This window comes from Habropoda laboriosa, unplaced genomic scaffold (genome assembly GCF_001263275.1).
Source record: "Habropoda laboriosa isolate 0110345459 unplaced genomic scaffold, ASM126327v1 scaffold57, whole genome shotgun sequence".
Classification (NCBI taxonomy): Eukaryota; Metazoa; Arthropoda; class Insecta; order Hymenoptera; family Apidae; genus Habropoda; species Habropoda laboriosa.
In genome coordinates, this window is record NW_017100229.1 from 3096247 (window position 1) to 3119096 (window position 22850).

Below are 22850 nucleotides of genomic sequence, written 5' to 3' on the forward strand. Positions count from 1 at the left end.
TGCGATACTATCTCCGCGTAGATGTACAATAATCCGGAGAACGCGAGTGAAAAGTAACGATTTTTCGTTTAAACAACACCGAGAGAAAGAGGAACAAAATTGAGGAAAATCATTGCTCGTTTATCAAACTGTAATCACGATTTTGCGACGGTTCGATCTTCTTCTGTTCGTCGTTATCATTCGCATCTTTCTCGTCCGGTTAACCGTTTCATCTAACGAACTCGTTCCTCTGTCAGCTTCTAATCCCTGCACCGGGGCACAGTGACGTAAAGCGTTAATGCATGTCGAGAAAGAAAAAGAACGCAATATAGAGTAGGGTGGGAGGAGTAGCACGAAATCACTCGTAAAGAAGATTCCGTTCATCTCTGCAAGTAGCTTTGCTGTCGGATTACCAAGCTCGCGAACGGGGTGTACCTTTTACGTGGCAGTTTACACCGAACAATGTGCGGAAAATTAATCCGCAACAACAAGGAGATATTCGCGACGTGTTTCTCCCGGTTTTACGTAAACCAGCCGGTAGTATCGTGTGTGCCTGTATAGTATATACACGCGGCCGATAAAAATTCTGTTTCACGCTTCACCGTTCGTTTACTTGGAAACGCAACAATTTCGAAATTTCTTTCTTCTTTCCAGCATAGCAGAAGAATGCAATCGTATTCAAATATCGTCTACTTGTCGCTCGCCCTCGTCGTTGTCGGGATTACCGTCACTGTTCACGGTGAACCAGAACCAATGGCTAGACCAACCCGACCGGAAGTGTTTACTAGTCCAGAAGAGCTTAGGAGATATCTCGATCACGTCAGCGATTACTACTCGCTTAGCGGGAAAGCTAGGTAATGATGTACCTTGGCACGTTACAACCTTACACGGGCGTATCGTGAAACGTACGCGATCGATTCTTTAGCTTTACCTGTTACACGCGAAGGAACGGTGGAAACAGTTGTCCACGTGTCATTTCTCGAGCAGTTAACCCTTTCGCTGCGACAGATTTTAGTTGCACAACGCGCTTTCTTCTGTCGTTTGAAAGGATGAAATTACGGCTTGAATTATCGTGGAAGCGCGCCGAAACGCTTCAACAGTACAGCGTGGCCAAATTTTTATAAACGCCGATAGCAGCGAAAGGGTGAAATCCATCTTTTTCGTTGTACTTTATCGTTCCTTTTCTTGCACAATTTGAAATATCGTTGAAGCAAAGGGACAAACTGATAAACCGGTGGTGTAACGCGACTTTTGCTAAAATAACACGGACGATCGTTTTAATGAAAATGAAATGTACGAACAGGTACGGGAAAAGGGGAAACACCGTGTCCTCTACGCCGGAAGTTAATCATATCTTGGACACGATGAGAACGATCCTGGAGAATTCTCAGAGATCGCAGCACGCGAGACTGGAGAAAAGGAAACAGGAGGATAGTCGTTTTTCCGGAGAGCTGGAAAGCTCGGATGATGGAAAGCTTGCCTCGCGAGTCGACCTTCGACCTTGTCACGTGTTGGACATAGTTGACAAATACTACGACGATGTCCAGTAAAATAGTATTGTACGTTTACCACCGTACACGCACGATCCGTGTACACTGCGTTTCGTTGTTCCTTTCTCCCTTCTTTCAAACATATTTATCAAACTGAATGAGAATAATTTTACATACCAAAGAAAAAAAAAGAGGGAAAGAACGGAGGAAAATATTTCGCTTAGATTTTTCGACAGGGGGATAGAGGGGGTACCTCTTAAGACTACAACAAAGGTGAATACGATTGGACGCTGATTGGTTCGATGATGATTTTCTGTTAGTCGAAAGGGTTACAATTCGAAATAAACGATATACTTCATGTAACAACAGTTTTCCAGTGTTTTAATTTCCGAATCGGCTTTCGTAACGCGCATTCCAAGTTTACTATTACAGCAACATTCGGATACGTACTGACACACACGTACAGGGCATAGGAATGGAGAAAAGTAAGTGTGGAATGATCGTAAACGGTTTTTAATTTAACTTAGATTTTATTGATAAACCCTTGATTAAGGTTAAGCGAACGGTAAGTGTGATTGCGCAATGATATTGGTAATCGCTGCAAACGGAAATCTCTTCCTTCGCTCTTTACTTATGCATACCGTCTATACACTTACATGGCCTGTTATTATGCACGCTACATGTATAGGGTAGTCGCATGCTTCGACGTACGGATTGAAAATTAAGTTTTCGTTACATTGATGAAGCGTCTTCACTCCATTGAGACAGTCGTAGAAATACTGGCAGTTACTCTCGTGAGCTATGCGCATTGAGCCTATGTCTGGACATCTTATAGCTATACCACCTCCGGGGTTTACTGGTGGGTATGTGATCGGTGGTTGTGTTATCGGTGGGTATGTTATCGGTGGTTGTGTTACCGGTGGGTATGTTATCGGTGGTTGTGTTATCGGTGGGTATGTTATCGGTGGTTGTGTTATCGGTGGGTATGTTATCGGTGGTTGTGTTATGGGTGGGTATGTTATTGGTGGTGGTGTTATTGGTGGTCGAATGCCGCACGCTTCTGGCACGTTTTCGGGCCAATCACAGACTTGATCTCTTGGATTAAAGACCAGGTGTATATTGGAGTTTATTGCTGCAGTTGGACACTCGAACAAGTATCCACATCCACGGTCGCATTTGTAAAATTTGTGACAATCAGACGGATCAGCCAAGTGAATGGTATAGTTCTTGTGGTTCTCCAGTGGGCACTGTTCTAGCGGGATGCAGGGATTGTCCACACTTTGTGCAGCACAGGCCGTTACCGCGACAGCGGCAATTAACGATAATGCGTAGAAATCTGAAATTTCGAGAGATACGTTAGTTATCGCGATATTTGAATTGTCCGACCGAACGAAGAATTGAACGGCTCGGTGGAGAAATCGAGTCAGCTCTGTTATTTCAGATTTTACAATGTCGACGAAGAAACGGTCTGGCGAAGTAAGTTGTGGGAAATTTTGTTTGGAAGAATCGGTCGAAAATATGCGAAGATCGTTCAAATATCTCAGTACGCAGATGTGAAATTTCGAAAAAGATCTTATAGCGATTATATCGGAATTTATCATTCGATCGACGATCGATCGTTATAGCCGTTAGATTGTCTTGTTAATCGTTTCGTTTTCTTCTCTTCGTTCTTCTATTTTTTTACAACAAATTATGGAAACATGTCGAGTTACTTACGTTTCATTGCGGACAACACCATGTACCAAATGTAACGAACGTACACACTTCAGTATTGCTGTACCACAGAAATACTGATAAAATTCATTCTATCGTGCCCACTTTTATACCTTACTCGATATCATCGTTCCTTTATTATTTATCTTATCGATGTTAACTAAATCTACGTTTCTCTTCGAATTTTAAGAGAAGGGTGCACGAAATTACCTCTTAAGTAATACTTATTAAAGTATTGTAAAAAGAGACGAGTGCAAGGAACTCGGTTCCCTCTTTCTCAGTGATGTTTCACGACATGTATCAAAGGTGCCGTGTTCTCTCCTTCTTTTTTGAATTTTTCGCTCACCGAAATCTCAGTCGCGATAACGGGGGGAATCGTTTTGAACTTAGATCGAACGGTCTGATAAAATCAATTTTAATCTGTCGTTATGCGAAGTACACGTGCAATTATACAAAGATAGCGTGTGTCCAGATACGAAGCGTAATCGTATGTGTACACAAGCACATAACTTGGCCTGTTTTCATAGTTCCCACGTTATGTATTTCACACCGCGTACCGAAACGTGCCTGGTCAAATTTTACACATCCTACGTAGATACTTACTTGCAAATATTCGGTGCAATTTACAATAGTGAAGTTTGTGAAATAAAGAGCTGGTTCGTTCTGGACGCTTCTACGTTCCGTTAAATTTACCCAAAAATCTTTTTACAACACCGCTGCCAAGTGAATCGCTCAGATTCTTCCGGGCTGAATTGTATCGTCTTTCGAATTCTATCAACGGCGCAGACGTAATAACGGAGGAGATGCTAGAAAATGAGTATAGAGGCCTCATAAACAAAGACATTCAAGAGTATCTTCCGTGGAATGAAAGATGTGCTAATTGTTTATCCGAAGTGTGACAGGAAAGTTGCAGAAAACAATTCCTAATGTGAAAAAAGTGACAGCGATCGAATTCCTTCGGATCCAACGTGAAAATCATCCGAGAGAAAATCTGCGTAAGATCGTTGCTGAACGAGTGTGGCAAGTAACAACGCAATCGTCGATCTTACAGATTTATCTTGGATTAGTCGACCGAATGATATACATATGTCCGAAAGCAAGATTGGCGTAGAATAGTGTAGAGTTTATTAGTTTGAAGATACACGGATTCGTAACTGTCGAATTTGATATTTCTTATCTAAAGATAAGTTCATCTTTCTTGCGATCAGAGAAATACTTATCCTTGTGATCTTACGGTACAGTTAGTCAACGTTGATAGAGTCGATAAGAGTCCCTTATTTTTGGAATGTCGTCTAACTGGGATAGAGAAACAGGCATGCTACGTCACTTTATAACTATATAATTATGTAACGGCTGGTTAAGTAAGTGAAAAAAGTGAGAATAGGAAAGATCGAAGTGGATCGAGGTAATAGCATTTTTCGATTAAGACGAAATTGGCACTCGAATAATTCGAAAATATTTCGATGCGTTGGTAGTAATAGAGGAAAGAAGACATGTGGATAAAACGTCGACAAATTTTCTAATTTTACTCGATTCCTATTTTTCATTCGTTTTACCCGCAGATTTTCTCTCGGATTATTTTCAAGTTGGAGGACGAAACGTGACACTGTCACTTTTTCACATTTCGACTTGTTTTCTTCTAACTTTCCTCTTCACATTTCGGATAAACGGTTAGAACATCTTTCGTTCCTTGGAAAATACTCTTAAATGTCCTAACGTGAATTTTTCATTTCAAAAATGGCTATTTTCTGCGATTCTCCGTTGGATTCGTCGGTCTGTAATATCTATTCCCCTAATCTTGTTTTGTTTCATGCTTCTATGTGCGGTTTTTTTTACTAAATAAGTTTCTTTTTTTCTAAATAAAATTATCGGACATTTTCACCGTGGACTTCGGAATTTCTGTTTTTCACGCAATAACAATACTTGATAATACAGAACTACTTGTGTACTCGTTGCGTTCAGATGCACGAAGAAGAACGAAAGTCGTTCTAACTTATGCTACAGCAATGTCTTCCCCTTAATTTTCAACTTCTGAAGCGAACGAAAAAAGTCTGTACGATCTATCGTCGAACTATGTTCGACAGGTGTCAGAAAGAAATTTACCACGTCTACAGTTTTACTTTTTAAATATTTATTCAAGCTTACACATAAATATGGAGGTGCTGACAATAAAACAGATACGTAGAGGAACACAAATTAAAAGCAAGAAAATTGTATCTGCTTTATCTAACGATCATTTCACGTTAACAAGTTCACCGGGTTCAAACTATCATTTCCTCTGTTTGTTCGGAAAACGTCACCGACGAACGGGGAAATTCGTCGAAACTTCCTTCCGACGCACACATGTCTCTCACTCTGTCGCATGTCTGCGACCTATATTGATACGTGCAGGTCTTCAACTTGTCGCAGTAAACAAGATCCTTTAGACAGTGATTCACGTACATATTTGGTGAATCGCATGTGCAAAATTTCTTGCAATCCTCGTGAGGTAAACGTATGCGATTATTAGGTACCGAGGATGGACAGGTACCGATGCACCCCTCGATCTCGGCGGGTCTCTTCTCGGAAGGCTTCTTGTAACAATGACCGTCTTCGTACTTGACACACTTATGCAACGTGAAATCGAATCCATCGCCCTCGTTGCAGAATTTCTGATACTTGCTGCCCTTGTAGCACAAATAGTAGATGTTGCAGTCGCACTCGTGAGGCATCGTCGCGTTATCTTTGCGAGACTCGCAGTTGAACGGATCGCAACCTAGATGTTTTATGTTCTCCGGCCAATCGCAACGACCTATGTCCGTGTTATAGTAACTATCCTCGCGGCAAGTTACTATCTCCCAATGTCCGTTGTTATAACTGCAATACCGATTGCAGTTTTCGTGAGGATACGTGCCGGAAGGATCGTGGGAGGATCCGTCGTTGACGATGCAACCGCGAGGGGGATTTACGTGGATATTTTTGTAACAATGAGCTTCCGAGAGTATGCATTTCTGTAACACGTAGTCGAATTGCCAACCTTTGTCGCAGTGTACCAGAATTTTCTCGCCGTTTTTGCATTCGTAATATCTGTCGCAGTAACACATATGCGGTACCCGCGATCCAGAGGATTGATCGCCGCACGGGAAAGGGTCGCACTTCAGGTCTTTCACGTTCTCTGGCCAATCGCATCTTCCGCTAACCGGGTTGTACACCTGATACTTGGGACACGAGGCAGCTTGACCGACTCCGTTCTTGCACTGGCAATACTTGTGGCAGTCTTTGTGCGGCAAATTCTCCCAGGGGTTTATCGACGAACATTTCCCTATACACTGCGGATCTGTAGCGTTGGACGGTTTACAGATAGCTCTGTCCTCCCAAACGCATTCCTTTTTTATGTAATCAAAATTTTTCCCTTCTGGACAAGGGCGGACTACTTTTTCACCGTTGACGCACTCGTAGTACAAGTGGCATTGACACTCGTGCTCGCTCAAGTCTCCTGTGATGCACGTGTCAATCGTGCAACCAGCGTTCTGCGGATAATTGCACATCTGGATCTTGGGATCGTAATGAAGACCTTCCGGGCACTTCTTTCCCACTTTATTCCCGTTCTCGCATTGGTAATACCGCGAACAATCTTTCTCGTCGCGGTACCGAATGACACCGTCACAGTCTAAGATCGGACAATCTGTACCTGAAGGTGTATTCTCGAAACAGTCCACGTTTGCAGGCAAATCACAGGCTTCCAAGAGTGCGTTGAACTGGTGTCCTTGTAGACAGGATAGAAGAGTTTGGCGGTCTTTTCTCTCGCACCTGTAATAGAGGGTGCAGTTGTACGGATAGGGCAGAAGTTGCCCGACTCTGGAACATTTCTGGCTCTGGTAGGCGAACGTACTCGCAACATTTTCGCACGATTTCAAAAGGTCGTTGTAGTTGAAACCTTCCGGGCACTTTCTAAGTACTAGCTGGCCGTTTATGCATTCGTAATACTGGTCACGGGAACATTGGTGTGGAAACCGGTCAGATTCTTGGCAGGATCTTGACAAATCCGACGCCAGTTTTGCTGAACGTTTGAACGAAGATGCTTCAGCTGCTTCCGCTTGACCGTTCGATTTCAACGAACAGTCCTCTCTCGGTGGCCAGGTACACATGCTCGTCACACTGTCGAAAGAGAGTCCATCTTCGCATTTCTCCTCTGTCTTCACGCCGTTCACGCACCTGTAGTACATGCTACAGTCTGTCTTGTGTGGAATAATGACGTTACCGTGTGGAGGGCATTGTACGACAGAGTCACACTGCCTGAGACTCGTGTCGAAATTTTCATTATCAGGACAATCTTTTTCCATCAATTTCCCATCTCTGCATTCGTAGTATTTCGACGGGATGCAGTCGTGCGGTAGTAGGACAGTGCCAAGTAGTCCGTCAGGTGGACACGTTTCTACGTAGGTTATGCAATCGGTCTCAGTTTTCGGCAGACATCTGAGGCGTTCGTGATCGAAACGATCCTCTCCGGTGCAAGATTTCTGTATCTTTCGGCCGTTCTGACACGTGTAATAGAGACGACAGTTGTACGGATGCGGTTGATTTAGATCGTTTGTAGCGGCCGTCTGACAATTCATTTCTTTATTCTTGCACTCTACTTTCCACGGCGAGTCGCATATCTGGAGGTCAGGGTTGAAGTAGAGTCTATACTTCTCTTGTGTCATCGGACAATTGGCGAGAATTTTCTTGCCCATCGAACATCTGTAGAACTTTGTGCAATCGTACTCGTGACGGAGGAGCACCGTCGTTGAATTCGTTGACGGGCACTCCGTTGGGATTTGACCCTTGTCGAACGATGCAACGCTCGCCGCTATTGCCAGCACGGCAATTATGGTCACCCACGATCCTGCAATTTATAGAAATTGATAATCGATATCGGTACGTATGTATATGGCTTATTCTCAGTCGAAAGAAAAAAAGAAGGTGTCAAAAGGGAAAAAGGAGGTGAAGATATATTGCAAAAATATTAAAGATAACGATATCTACACGGCGTAAGAAGTGATTTTTTTCATTTATAAACGAATAAGCTTCCTCGTTCGTTATTTCCAAAAATACTACGTGCTTTCACATTCGCACGTTCACTTTGGACCTGTTACCGAGTTACGAGAATCACCTTTTTGGGAATAGACGATCGATAATTATCCTCCCTTGTCGTTCAAAGCCTCCACCCATTCGGGAGTGCCTGTACCGCCATGAAAATATACTCACCTCTCATTGTATGAGAGCAATGTTCGAATGCACTTTATTATTCTTGGGTATTTCAAAGGAACTGGTAAACGTAAGGATTACGACGAACTTTTATATATACACAAAGTCTTATCGCTGACCAGATCACAATTCTTATCATATCTCGAATTTATCATTTTTACTTATTTCGTTTTTTTTTCTTTCCAACGAGATATCCAGGTATTTTAATTTATTTCCATTGTACTTGGACCTTTGAACTTGTCATACTGTATCATTGAAACATGCATAAAACGGCTGTGACGTGATCTCTTATTAATTAAAAGATAAAATAGAATCGATCGATACGGGTAATTACAAAATACTAACGGAAGGGAGAAATCGGTTCATTTCGGTGGCAAATTTAAGCGTGCAACAGTCCTCGATTCGACTCTCTTCGACCGTGGGCAAGGGGTTTAAATGTGCGCGATAATAATTCGATTATGACGAGATCCGCGAACGACGTGCATCCGATAATTATGATCGACGATGATGCGGTATCGCGACAAGTGTGAAAATACGTTAACCCTTTCGTTGCTGATTTAGGCATGATCTACACTGTGAAATATGCGTGGTGCGATACTGTCGGCTAAAATGGCCTTTCATTAAAAAAAAAAAAGAAAAAGAAATTTGTACCCCTTATCTGTACACAATTTCTGGTAAGATCTCACTTTCGAATCTGCTTTGTGTAAACTCACGATAAGTGACATACCGTGAGCAAGCTTTTCCAAATTGTTTACGTTCGTAATCGACGATTACAAAATTGAAGGCAGTCGACGATTAGAAGTGTGCGCTTACCTACGGGGGAACTTTATTTTTCGTCAATTTATCATGCGTACAGTCGACGGAAGATAGAAGTAGGTGTGTGTTCGATAAAATTGTGGCCTGTGAAATGTGAATCGGTGATTCTTTCGTCGTGTCGATTGTAGGAGTGAGTGTCGGAGTGTCTCGATAGAGATTGGATAGAGACTGGAACATAGTCTTCGATATCGAGTATCCCAATATTTCTAATATTATTTAAACGTATCGGTCGTAAGAACGTCCGTTCCGGAGATTGCGAAAAAAGCCGCTTAAGATTAGGCTCGGAAAGGAAACAGGAAGACGGTCGATATTCCGGAGAGCTGGTTGAAAGCTTGCCTCGTGAATCGACGTTCGACTTTGTCGCACGTGATGGACATAATTGACAAATACCACAACGATGTCCAGTAAAATAGTATTGCACGTTTTCCCCCCCACTTACAAGCTGCCCACGCTATGTTTCGTTTCTCCCTCCTTTTAAGCAGCTTTGTCAAACTGAACGAGAATAATTTCACGTACCAAAAAAACAAAGAAGAGGTTAACGCAATTGCACGTCGGAAGGATTCGTATTCTGAATAAACGATACCTGGTGTAATACAGTTTTCGAGTGTTTTTATTGCCGATTAAAATTTTGTAACGTGCATTCGAATTTCTTATTACAGCAACATTGTGATACATACATGTGTAACGTGAAAATAGATGAAAGTAAGTCTAGAATGATCATAAAGCGTTTCGAACCGATCGAGAATCTTTCGTTCAGCTTGAGCAAACGCTAAATGACAGGGTAGAAGGATTATAATAAGTAAATAGTATCACTGTAAACGGAAATCATCCCCCTTTCCCCGCTTCTTTACTGAGCCGGTGGTCCTGTGACGTAGCCGGTGGTTATGCAGTCTACAGACGAGGGGTAGTCACACGCTTCGACGTACGGATTGAAGATCAAGTTCTCGTTACAGTGATGAAGCTTCTTCTCGCCGTTGTCGCACTCGTAGTATTCGTGGCAGTCGGTCTCGTGGGATATGTATATTGTACCGGTGCTTGGACATTCTTTGACCAACGCTCTTAAATCGTAGGGAGCCGACGATGTGGACGATAAAGAGTCTGCGACAACTGGTACCAAACCTCTTCCGTCGTTTCTCGAGCATGATCTGTTCGGCACGTTCACCGCCCAATCGCAGATCTCCAATTCCACGTTGAACATGAGACGTTCGGAGTGTCCTACCGCGAACGGACATTCCATCAGGTATCCGCAACCGTTGTCGCATTTGTAGAATTTGTAACAATCGCCCTCGTGTGGTACATGAACGGTATATTCGACGTTGTTCTTCGGCGGACAAGACGGCAGGGGGACGCAGAGTTCTTCGGTCGAGGGGAAACCACTTGCCAACGCCACGGTAACGGCAATCAGCGATAATACTAAGAAATCTGAAATTCGCCAAGGTAGATACACATTTATCACGGATTTATCGAAATATGCCAGGATCGTTTCAGGACGGACGATCTTTGCGGGAGATATCGTACATTTAAGTGGATATAATTGAGAATAAATTAACATTTGCCGATCGTATATTCGTTACAATTAGCGTATATCGTCTGTGAATCGTTTAATTTTCATTCGATTTTTCGTAGGTACTTTCCTTGTTAGAGAGAAACGACGGAGAAAGAATTTTCTGTTACTTACGATTCATTGTGAACGGCGGAGCAGGTAATTACTGTATTCAAACAACTATATACACGAGTTACAATTACTATGCCTCAGAGATACTGACACAATTTCTTCGAAAGAGCCCACTTTTATACTTCACTAAACACTAACGTTATCTTTATTAATTATCTTATCGGCATTAACGAATATTTATCTCTTCGATTTTAAGGTACATAAAAGGGGGTGGGAAACTATCTCTCTAATACATTCGGTTAATACGTAGAGGTCAAAGATATTTATTAGAGATAAGGAAATGATTGCGAAATGCAATTTCTTTTCACTTCTATTTCTCGCGTATCAGACGGAGTATTCTTTTTTCTTCTTTTTCTTCTTTTTCCGCCCACCTCCAACTTACCTGCGATAACGAAAGCAATCGTCGTTAAGTTTCGATCGTATTGCCTGATAAAGATTCATTTTAATAAGTCATTACAGATGGTACACGTGCGCTTATGAAGCGATGACGTGTGTTCAGACATAAGCTAAGTATAATCAAACACGTATCTCCGTTTCTTTTTTTTCCCTTTTTATATTTATTTCGTAACCTCTTTCACAGTGTGTACAGAAACGCGAGAATTTACATTTCACGTGTTACTTAACAATTCCGTACAATTACCGTCAGAAATTTGCAACTAATAATGAAATTTAAGCGGTCCTTTGATCGGAAGTAGAATCGGAAACGAATCAGAGATAAATGCTTCCACTTTTTCACGCTATACCGCGTAAACGAAAGAAAATTTCGAAATTATCAATTGCAATACGCGTAATTAAGTGCAGTTCAATCTATTCACGTCAATGGAATATTTATATATTCATCGAGCTACAATCCAACTGTCCATTCTTGCATTCTGTAATACTTTCCACGGTCGATCAATCGAAGCGAACTCTGTACATTATTCGTCGCTCACGAGACAATTTCTCCATATGCTTCTTTCTCTGTTTCGTTACAGAATGCGCAGGATTTCTGCCGCATCAGACGACGAAATTCTGCCCGTCAGTGACGGTTATTAAAAGTTCTACATTTTATCGGAATCGTTTTACCGACTGATCAAAAATCTACTATAATCGTCTTGAAGGTATCTTTGGAACAAAAGAAAATGTCGATCGATTCACTAACAACAGAATAATCTAAGGTGATCACGTTACGTGGATCACATTCTATATCGTTTACTAAAAAATATTAGATATAGATATATGTTATTTATATAATAGTTGGATATATACCGGAAGAATCTCAGCAATTCGTCGACAAAGGAAAGGAAAGGGAAAGAAATGTTTCACTTTGATTCTCCGCGAAGAACAAAGTATCTTCTACGATTAGGATTAAAATAGGGATAATACGATTGCTTGGTGATAGGTTTAATAGTAATCTTTAGCGAATTGAAATAGTTGTAATTTCAAATGACCGACACCTCGTGTATCAGACTTTTTTTTTTAAGAATTTTAATTGCTAGTTCAAATGTTGTAACGTGCATTCCAGTTTGCTATAACAACAACATTGAGATAATATGTACATACGTAACAAGGAAGAGGAAAAAAGTGACAGTAGAATAATTGTGAAACGTTTAATCAGCATAAACAGTCATTTCTGTAAGGAACAGATCGTTTTAATGAGACAATTTTTCATTATGTTTATGCGGATGGTAATTGATAATACAATGATGTAAGAAATAATAGTAACATTGCAATCGAAGCTCTCCTCCTTCCGTTTTATTACGGTATTTATAACGTGTCACCACCGGTTACTATGCAGTCTACATTTTGCCGTGAGTCACACGCTTCGACGTATGGATTAAAAATTAACCCTTCGTAACATTTATAAAGCGCCTTCTCTCCATAATCACATTTATAATATAGATGACAGTTACTTTCGTGAGCTATATTTTTCCTTCCTTCCTTTGGGCATTCTGACGTTATATCAGGGATTGTAGGTATAGGTGACGATGATGAAGAATCTGTTACAGGTTCTGTACTACTTGAACATATCTCTTCTGTAGTAGACGACGACGATGATTCTGTAACAGGTTCTGTGGTAGGTGTCGACGATGACTCTGTTACAGGTTCTGTGGTAGGTGTCGACGATGACTCTGTTACAGGTTCTGTGGTAGGTGTCGACGATGACTCTGTTACAGGTTCTGTGGTAGGTGTCGACGATGACTCTGTTACAGGTTTTGTGGTAGGCCACGATGATGACTCTGTAACAGGTTCTGTGGTAGGTGTCGATGATGACTCTGTTACAGGTTTAGTGGTAGGCGACGACGATGACTCTGTTACAGGTTCTGTGGTAGGTGTCGACGATGACTCTGTTACAGGTTTTGTGGTAGGCCACGATGATGACTCTGTAACAGGTTCTGTGGTAGGTGTCGACGATGACTCTGTTACAGGTTCTGTAGTAGGCCACGATGATGACTCTGTTACAGGTTTAGTGGTAGGCGACGACGACGACTCTGTAGTAATCCACGATAATGATTCTGTTACAAGATTCGTAGTAGATGACGATGATGACTGCGTGGCAGGTTGTGAACTTGCTGGCGTAGATGGCGAATTCGCAGGTTCCGTAGTCGTTGTTACCGGTGACTGTGTCACAGCTTGTGCCGGGCACCCTCCGTTATCCACGTGGGCTGGCCAATCGCAGACTTGTAATTGTGGATTGTAGACCAAACGCTTAGAGGAAGAATTACTTAATTCAAGTGAACAATACATTAGATATCCACATCCAAAGGAACACTTGTAAAAGCTGTGACAATCATTCTTGTTTGGTACATTAAATGCAGTGTTCGAATTGCACTCTGGAATTTTGTGGCAGCCTTCAAGCCTAAGTTGTGCGACACACGCCACAGCCATAGTAACAGCAATCAGTAATAAATAATAATCTGAAATTTACAAAGTTAGAATTATTCTGACCATATTTTCTTTTTTCTATTTAACGTACGATCAATCTTGTAACAGCTTCAAATATACTACGTAGATATATTTGAAAATAAATCCACCTATGTAGTGCTTTAACCTGTTATAATTACTGGTTTTTCCGTCAGCCGTTTCTTTTCTACTCTTTCTTTTTTTGGGGGGAAATTTTCCTTTTTATAGGATGGACGTATTGAAACATTTCGATTTACTTACTTTTCATTATGAGTGAGTGTGGACAATTACTATATCTGAAGAATTACGCGCGTCAAACTTATATCTAACAGATACTGAAGTATTTGATTTCGACCAACCAACTTTTATACTGCAATAAGCATTATCTATATCTTATTATTTATCTTATCAATAGCAATGAATATTTAACACTTCTTCAACTTTCAGAGCAAATAATGTCGTAATAAAATACCTGTTTAACATTTATAGTTAACACATATGTTATAACGTTATCGTCATAGAATTCAAAATTCTGCCGAACTCACATCGGCGCATGTAAACATCTCTTGAACAGATCCACCGAACAGAGACAACAACGAACATGCATTGGCTACCCCAACGACCGAACGCGCGGGCAAATGGTTTTTCGGTTTTTTTACATCGTACTTTTTAACAACAATTTCCTTCCCCCGGAATGCACTGTACCAGACACATCCCTAATATTACACACACGCACACGCACACCAATAGAAAAACGCAACATCTACAACAAACACGCAACTACTGGTCAATCACAAGAAAGCCGTGTTAATAAAAGCATAATCGCGATCAGTAGCACAAGATACTTCAGAAAAACACGAATTACGGTCAACTTGTACATAGTAAGCAATAGAACATGAGAAGAACTTTACGTAACAAATGAGTATTGTATCACATTACGAATAAATTGTTGTAAAAAACGTACAAGTTAAGAGTATTTATTAAATTGAACTTTACAAATTGGGAGAAGTGCTTCTTTTGACCATCTAGAACTTTCTTACGATAACGAAAACAAACGTAATAAACTGTGATAGGAATATCTTTTAAAATCGATTTTAAACTATAACTACATTTGGTGGAAGAGCTATATAGAGATCGTAAATCGTGACATTAAACACGTAGATTGATCTAGCGGGACGCAGGGCCGTGCGCGTCTTATACGAGCCCCCCAAAATCTTAAGTCTCAAGCGTCGAGCAAAAGACACGAACCCTCGAACAGCCGATGTTTCTAGCGGTCAATCGGTGGCTGTAATCGGATCGGTATATAGACACGCATCTATCTTCTTCTGTTTCTATCAATTTTTAAATATACTGTAATGTAAAAAAGGATACCAAATTGACTTCGTACAGTCATGAACGTGACTCGAGCTTCTTATCTCACTAAAACTGATGTTTTGCTGATTGGATTACACTATGTGTCACGCCTGTCCGGTTTTACGATGTCATGATTACTTTATCATCGAGTATATAAATTTTGTAACACGTGTCACTTGCCCCGACGAAACAATAGCATATACCCAAATACTGCAGTAATATACTTAGAAGCATAACTACTATTTATTTAATACGTATCTCGTAATTTGTTTCACAATGCATACGAATGCGAAGATATAGGAATACACATTTCACACATTATGCTTAACTACTTGCACAAATAACAATACTATGCAATTTATAACACTGAACTTTAAGTAATGCTTTGCTGGATATACAGCATGAAATTAGAGAATTGGTTTGAACTGTGACGAAATGATTTAGGAACAAATGTTATAATTCCTGAATGCCTTGTGACGTCTACTCCACTTTACCAGTGCAACAGCTCTGAGATATGTATATATGTATATAATAAGAACAAGGAAAGAGAAAGACTATGAACATCGGAAAGCGTTAAACGTAGACTAATTTTTGTAACGGAGTGACCATTTTTGTACTTCACGTCGATATTCCGAAATTACATGACCCATAATCCCTTATCCCGCTGAAGCGAACGATACGTGTGAAAAAAATGATACAATGAATAACAGTATCGCAGATGTGATCCATTCCATTTTCTTCATCGGAACATCTATATATGACAGGCTTCCGTACGTCGTTACGCTGTTCACGCTTTTGGAAAGCCCAGATAATTCCGAGTGCGGATTAAAAATAAAGCTTTCGACACACATTAGCCCCGGATTGTAGGAGTGCGTGATGACGATAATATCTGTGTTACATTTCTTGTAGTAGGTTCTGTAGTAGATGATAATGATGACTCTGTTACAGTTTCTGAACTTGTTGACGCTGATGATTCTGTTACAGGTTCTGTAGTAGGTACCGATGATGACTCTGTTACAGGTTCTGTAGTAAGCCATGATGATGATTCTGTAACAGTTACTGTAGTAGGTGACGATGATGACTCTGTTACAGGTTCTGTAGTAAGCCATGATGATGATTCTGTAACAGTTACTGTAGTAGGTGACGATGATGACTCTGTTACAGGTTCTGTAGTAAGCCATGATGATGATTGTGTAACAGTTACTGTAGTAGGTGACGATGATGACTCTGTTACAGGTTCTGTAGTAAGCCATGATGATGATTGTGTAACAGTTACTGTAGTAGGTGACGATGATGACTCTGTTACAGGTTCTGTAGTAGGTGACGAAGATGACTCTGTAACAGGTTCTGTGGTAGGTGAAGATGATGGCACTGTTACAGATTCTGTAGTAATTGGCGATGATGTCTCTGTTACAGTTACTGTAGTAGGTGACGAAGATGACTCTGTTACAGGTTCTGTAGTAGGTACCGATGATGGCTCTGTAACAGTTTCTGAACTTGTTGGTGATGATGTCTCTGTTACAGTTACTGAAGTAGGTACCGATGATGACTCTGTAACAGTTTCTGAACTTGTTGGTGATGATGTCTCTGTTACCGTTACTGTAGTAGGTGACGAAGATGACTCTGTAACAGGTTCTGTGGTAGGGGAAGATGATGGCACTGTTACAGATTCTGTAGTAATTGGCGATGATGTCTCTGTTACCGTTACTGTAGTAGGTGACGAAGATGACTCTGTAACAGGTTCTGTGGTAGGGGAAGATGATGGCACTGTTACAGATTCTGTAGTAATTGGCGATGATGTCTCTGTTACCGTTACTGTAGTAGGTGACGAAGATGACTCTGTAACAGGTTCTGTGGTAGGGGAAGATGATGGCACTGTTACAGATTCTGTAGTAATTGGCGATGATGTCTCTGTTACCGTTACTGTAGTAGGTGACGAAGATGACTCTGTAACAGGTTCTGTGGTAGGGGAAGATGATGGCACTGTTACAGATTCTGTAGTAATTGGCGATGATGTCTCTGTTACCGTTACTGTAGTAGGTGACGAAGATGACTCTGTAACAGGTTCTGTGGTAGGGGAAGATGATGGCACTGTTACAGATTCTGTAGTAATTGGCGATGATGTCTCTGTTACCGTTACTGTAGTAGGTGACGAAGATGACTCTGTAACAGGTTCTGTGGTAGGGGAAGATGATGGCACTGTTACAGGTTCCGTAGTAGGTGACGAAGATGACTCTGTTACAGGTTCTGTAGTAGGTACCGATGATGACTCTGTAACAGTTTCTGAACTTGTTGGTGATGATGACTCTGTTACAGTTACTGTAGTAGGTGACGAAGATGACTCTGTTACAGATTCTGTAGTAGTTGGCGATGATGGCACTGTTATAGGTTCCGTAGTAGGTGACGAAGATGACTCTGTAACAGGTTCTGTGGTAGGGGAAGATGATGGCACTGTTACAGATTCTGTAGTAGTTGGCGACGATGTCTCTGTTACAGTTACTGTAGCAGGTGACGAAGATGACTCTGTTACAGGTTCTGTAGTAGGTACCGATGATGACTCTATAACAGTTTCTGAACTTGTTGGTGATGATGTCTCTGTTACAGTTACTGTAGTAGGTAACGAAGATGACTCTGTAACAGGTTCTGTGGTAGGGGAAGATGATGGCACTGTTACAGATTCTGTAGTAGTTGGCGACGATGTCTCTGTTACAGTTACTGTAGCAGGTGACGAAGATGACTCTGTTACAGGTTCTGTAGTAGGTACCGATGATGACTCTATAACAGTTTCTGAACTTGTTGGTGATGATGTCTCTGTTACAGTTACTGTAGTAGGTAACGAAGATGACTCTGTAACAGGTTCTGTGGTAGGGGAAGATGATGGCACTGTTACAGATTCTGTAGTAGTTGGCGACGATGTCTCTGTTACAGTTACTGTAGCAGGTGACGAAGATGACTCTGTTACAGGTTCTGTAGTAGGTACCGATGATGACTCTATAACAGTTTCTGAACTTGTTGGTGATGATGTCTCTGTTACAGTTACTGTAGTAGGTAACGAAGATGACTCTGTAACAGGTTCTGTGGTAGGGGAAGATGATGGCACTGTTACAGATTCTGTAGTAGTTGGCGATGATGGCACTGTTATAGGTTCCGTAGTAGGTGACGAAGATGACTCTGTAACAGGTTCTGTGGTAGGTGAAGATGATGGCACTGTTACAGATTCTGTAGTAGTTGGCGATGATGGCACTGTTACAGGTTCCGTAGTAGGTGACGATGCTGGCACTGTTACAGGTTCCGTAGTAGGTGACGATGATTGCACTGTTACAGGTTCTGTAGTAGGCGACGATGATGACTCTGTTATAGGTTTAGTGGTAGGCGACGATGATGACTTGGTTACAGTTACTGTAGTAGGTGACGGAGGTGGCCACGTTACAGGTTCTGTAGTCGAAGTTGTTGATATATTCGTACACGTTCCTTTTGGAACGTTGTACGACCAATCGCAAACTTGTAATTTTGGATTGAAGACCAGACGTGTTGTGCTAGTTTCTAGTGGACATTCAACGGGGATTCCACATCCCCAGTTGCAAATGTAAAATTTATGGCAATCACCCTTGTAAGGAACGTGCACTGTATGGGTGTGACTGTTGTACCGTGGACATTCTGATAGAGGAACGCAGGTTGTGCTTGTGGGAAATAGAATGTGTGCTGTTGTCATGGTGACAGCGATGAAGAATAGCAGACAGATATCTGAAAGTTACAAATATATAAGCATCGTGATTTATCGAAATATGCCTCTGTGAGTATATTTTAATTTTAATTTTAATCAGAGATCGATCTTGGTGAAGCCTTAGATACTCTAACCAGATATACTTGAAAATAAATTGGTCTTATGGTCATAGGCATTTCCTTGTAATCTGCCTACGTACTATTTTAACTCTTCGTGGTTACTAGATTCTCCGACAGCCCTTTTATTTCTTCTAGCTTTTCTTTGTTTCTTTTTTCATTACAAAGAAATAGTCGAACATTTGGAGCTACTTACTTTTCATTTTGGAAAACAGCTGGAACTTAAAGGACTATGCACGTCAATATTATTTCCGTCAGCAATACTGAAGTGATTCGTTCGGAAGAATCCACTTTTATACCTCACTAAACATTTTCGTTATCTTATTATATATCTTATCGATGGTAATGAATATTCATATTCTCTGCTATTTTCAATAATAAATGAGGACGGTGAAATATTACTCTCATAGATTGATTGACGCCTACATGTAAAAAAGAATTTATTAACCAGGACTATACGAGTGGAAGATGAGATTTACTTTTCGTCTATTGTTTGCCCAACTGGGGCAAATACTTTATGTTTTAACGATAGATTCTGGTAATAACTACATAATTTCATTCTTTCATTATACAGATGCGTTTATCTATGTTTTTAATATTTTTCACGTTATTTCTCTCACATGAGATTTTACGTATTACGTATATGTATATAATTAATATTTGCAACGTAATTCGAACTACATCGTAGCACAATGAAATGCAGTTTTGGGAAGATCATACTTCAACATATGATGTGTAATAGAGAATGAAGCGATAGAGTACAGTTTCTCATTTTCATTCTACATTCGAAACGAAGATACATCGCATTGTATGATCAGGAATTGTTGGTTGACCTGCAATCAGCAGCCAGAAAATATTACCAAATAAACCGTTGAGATTTTCCCGGAGAAAACGTACCCTAAATACAACCCCTATACGTTACAGGGAGTTTGCAATAGAAAACAAAGTGCCTCTCGGAATTAGGATTGAAATTAGGATTAGGATCGATAATTTTCATTACTTTATTAGCAAGTACGAAATCGTGCCAACGGTACATTTCACGGTAACAAAGAGAAGTACAAGATGTAACTCTAGAACGAACGAAACACGGTTAATTAACTTACAATCGGACAAATTTGTTTTCTCGAACGTTTATCATTTTATCGAACATTCTATAACGAACAGTATGTGTTAAATAGAATGACAACGGTAAACGTTAGTTTCTCTGCACACAAAACTCTCTTTCTTCCTCTTAATTACACACAATCTATGGATCACAACCGGCGGTTATGTAGCATTCTGCATTTTCGTTGCACGATTCTGTTTCTGGATTGAAAGTACCTTCTGCACACTCTACAAATTTCTTCTCGCCGTTTGTACATTGGTAAAACGCGCGACAATTTTTCTCGTTAGCTATCTTTTTGCTACCAGTTGCCGGGCATACTCTGGGTATGTCGCAATTTATAACGGGGCACATTACGTCTGGCACGTTGCTGGGCCAATCGCAAACTTGAATAGATGGATTGAAGACCAATCGCTCGGTGCTACCTGGTATCAGTGGACAGTCCATCAGATAGCCACATCGAGCGTTGCATTTGTAAAATTTGTGACAATCAGGCTGGTAAGCAACATGAACGGTATTGTCAGCATTGTTCTTCGTTGGACATCCTGGTACAACGACACAGGGCTTGAGCGTGGTTTCTACAGCATTTGCTGTTACCGTGATAACGGCAATCAACGATAATAAGTAGAGACCTAAAATTGACAAAGGTGAAACGCGTCGTTACATATGAATTCTTTTTCGTCTAATCGACAATTTGTCTGGAGAAAAGGTTAAATACTCCAAGTAGAGCATTACAGTATATCGGTATCGATAACTGCAGGGTTCATAGTATATTGGATTATCCTCGAAATAATTTAATAATTGAAAACATTTTGATTTACCTACCTTTCATTATGGACAGAATCAGGTAATTAATGAGTTTGAAGAACTGTTCACGTCAATACTACCTGCGTCAATGATACTGAAGCGATTCATTCGGAAGAACTTACTTTTATAACTCACTAAACATTACCGTTATCTTGCTACTTATCTTATCGACGCTAATGAATATTTATATTTTCTATCATTTCCGTTTATTTCTCGTATTATAACCATCCTAATTTGCAGAGAATTATTAACGATCGAATCAATCAGCCTCCTCGTTATCTTTGTTTGAAGTAGAATGAACGAACGGGTAGGGCTAACAGAATCTCGCTCTAATAGGTTGATTAGGTTGGTAGGTTAAATAGGAACACTTGCAAGTTAAAAATAGTTGTATCAACGAGTGGAAAATTCGTTTATCGTTCGATTTCTATTTTTCTTCATTCGCGTGCTTTACATGCGAGCTACTGTTCAGTTATTCTTACCCCTAGAGCTTTACGTCGCGAGAACAAAAGAATCCACTTTATGCTCCAATGGAACACTCTGATAACAATTGATTCTAATTAGTCGTGGGCAGATGATACAGGTGCGTTTATCCAAGGATAGCTTGTGTCAAGAAACATAGCATACTACAATGTCACGTTTAATTTCTCTGGTTTTAATCAAAGTTTTTTCTTTATCGCGTAATTTCTTTCACATAGGATTGCACATTTCGCGCATTACGTACGCATAATTACGTTGCGAGTAACAATGTTCGAAACGTGGTGTGGTACGATTCAGATGTACAAGCTTCTGCTTTCCATTCAAATCTATCCGATATCTGTTTACGAAAGCTCCGCTAGTACCTACATTGCCGAGTTTCTTCCGGTTGAAATTGCAACGTTACTCGGACACTAGATGGTATAGAAGCGCGATATACATAATTTCGTAACAAACGATAGTATTGCGAGGGGCAGTTTTAATAAGATTACACTTGAACTGATGGTGTTTAAAAGAGAATAGAAGAACGATTGGATACGATTTCTTCGTTTTATTCGACTATCAGCGGCAAGAAAAGCTTACCAAACAAACTGTTGAGATTTTCCCGACGAAAGCGAATTCTAAAAGCGAATTGAGCGAAACTGTATTTGTGAATACACGTTATACCAGAACGGTATCGTTCATTTCTACGTTCCACCAAGTTTCTGTAACACAATCGCGAATCCGGAGAATCTCGGCAATTCACCGATGCAATTAAAATAAGCAATTTTACCATGGAAATCAGAGTGCCCCCCTTATTATTCAGTTTGGAAGAAAGGTAATGCGAAAGGTAATGCGGAAAAAAGAGGGAAAAACACGGTTAATTAGCTTAGACTTATCTACAATTTCTTAACGGACTTGTGCCTTTTATTGAACATTCTGAAAGGAACGGTAAGTTGTTAATATAGAATGATAACAGTACTCTTTCTTCCTCTTAATTACAGACTGATCTATGGATGACAACCGCCGGTCACATAGCACTTTGTATTTATAATTTCGTCACATGTAGTAGTGACCGGATTGAAGATATTGTTTTCTCGACAGGAGCTAGCTTTAGGATCCCTGTCTCCGTTGCGACAAGTATAATATTTCCGGCAATCGCTTTCATGAGCAATATTTGTGATACCTGTTTGTGGACATTTTCTAGGTATATCACAGTTCACGATTGCGGTAGGTGGAGGTTTAGTGGCAGGGGTGGGTTTAGTGGCAGGGGTGGGTTTAGTGGCAGGGGTGGGTTTAGTGGCAGGGGTGGGTTTAGTGGCAGGGGTGGGTTTAGTGGCAGGGGTGGGTTTAGTGGCAGGGGTGGGTTTAGTGGCAGGGGTGGGTTTAGTGGCAGGGGTGGGTTTAGTGGCAGGGGTGGGTTTAGTGGCAGGGGTGGGTTTAGTGGCAGGGGTGGGTTTAGTGGCAGGGGTGGGTTTAGTGGCAGGGGTGGGTTTAGTGGCAGGGGTGGGTT

The 22850-nt window shown here is 40.8% G+C and overlaps 4 protein-coding genes across 6 annotated transcripts in view; 1 reads left to right on the plus strand and 3 right to left on the minus strand.

Moving 5' to 3' along the window:
• LOC108571411 overlaps nucleotides 1–1703 on the plus strand; it is a 45839-nt gene extending 44136 nt beyond the window's left edge. For 2 of the 3 annotated variants that reach the window (XM_017933438.1, XM_017933437.1), the window contains exons 2-3: nucleotides 634–833; nucleotides 1283–1703. In XM_017933438.1, the coding sequence (XP_017788927.1) occupies nucleotides 646–833; nucleotides 1283–1529 (435 nt within the window). In that variant the 5' untranslated portion in view covers nucleotides 634–645 and the 3' untranslated portion in view covers nucleotides 1530–1703. The remainder of the gene's footprint in view (nucleotides 1–633; nucleotides 834–1282) is intronic. The other variant, XM_017933440.1, reaches the window with a different exon arrangement.
• Nucleotides 1704–2113: 410 nt separating this feature from the next.
• Nucleotides 2114–8415, minus strand: LOC108571248 (cell death abnormality protein 1-like). Its single transcript, XM_017933248.1, has 3 exons — nucleotides 8409–8415; nucleotides 5524–8046; nucleotides 2114–2805 (listed from the first exon to the last, which is right to left on the minus strand). Exons 1-3 carry the CDS (start codon nucleotides 8413–8415, stop codon nucleotides 2114–2116), a joined length of 3222 nt encoding a protein of 1073 aa, XP_017788737.1.
• Nucleotides 8416–10071: 1656 nt separating this feature from the next.
• On the minus strand, nucleotides 10072–10909 carry LOC108571249 (peritrophin-1-like). The gene is made up of 2 exons (XM_017933249.1): nucleotides 10903–10909; nucleotides 10072–10646 (listed from the first exon to the last, which is right to left on the minus strand). The coding sequence occupies exons 1-2, from the start codon at nucleotides 10907–10909 to the stop codon at nucleotides 10072–10074; spliced, it is 582 nt and encodes a 193-aa protein (XP_017788738.1).
• Nucleotides 10910–12645: 1736 nt separating this feature from the next.
• On the minus strand, nucleotides 12646–13767 carry LOC108571250 (flocculation protein FLO11-like). Its single transcript, XM_017933250.1, has one exon. The coding sequence runs from the start codon at nucleotides 13765–13767 to the stop codon at nucleotides 12646–12648; it is 1122 nt and encodes a 373-aa protein (XP_017788739.1).
• Nucleotides 13768–22850: the final 9083 nt, after the last annotated feature.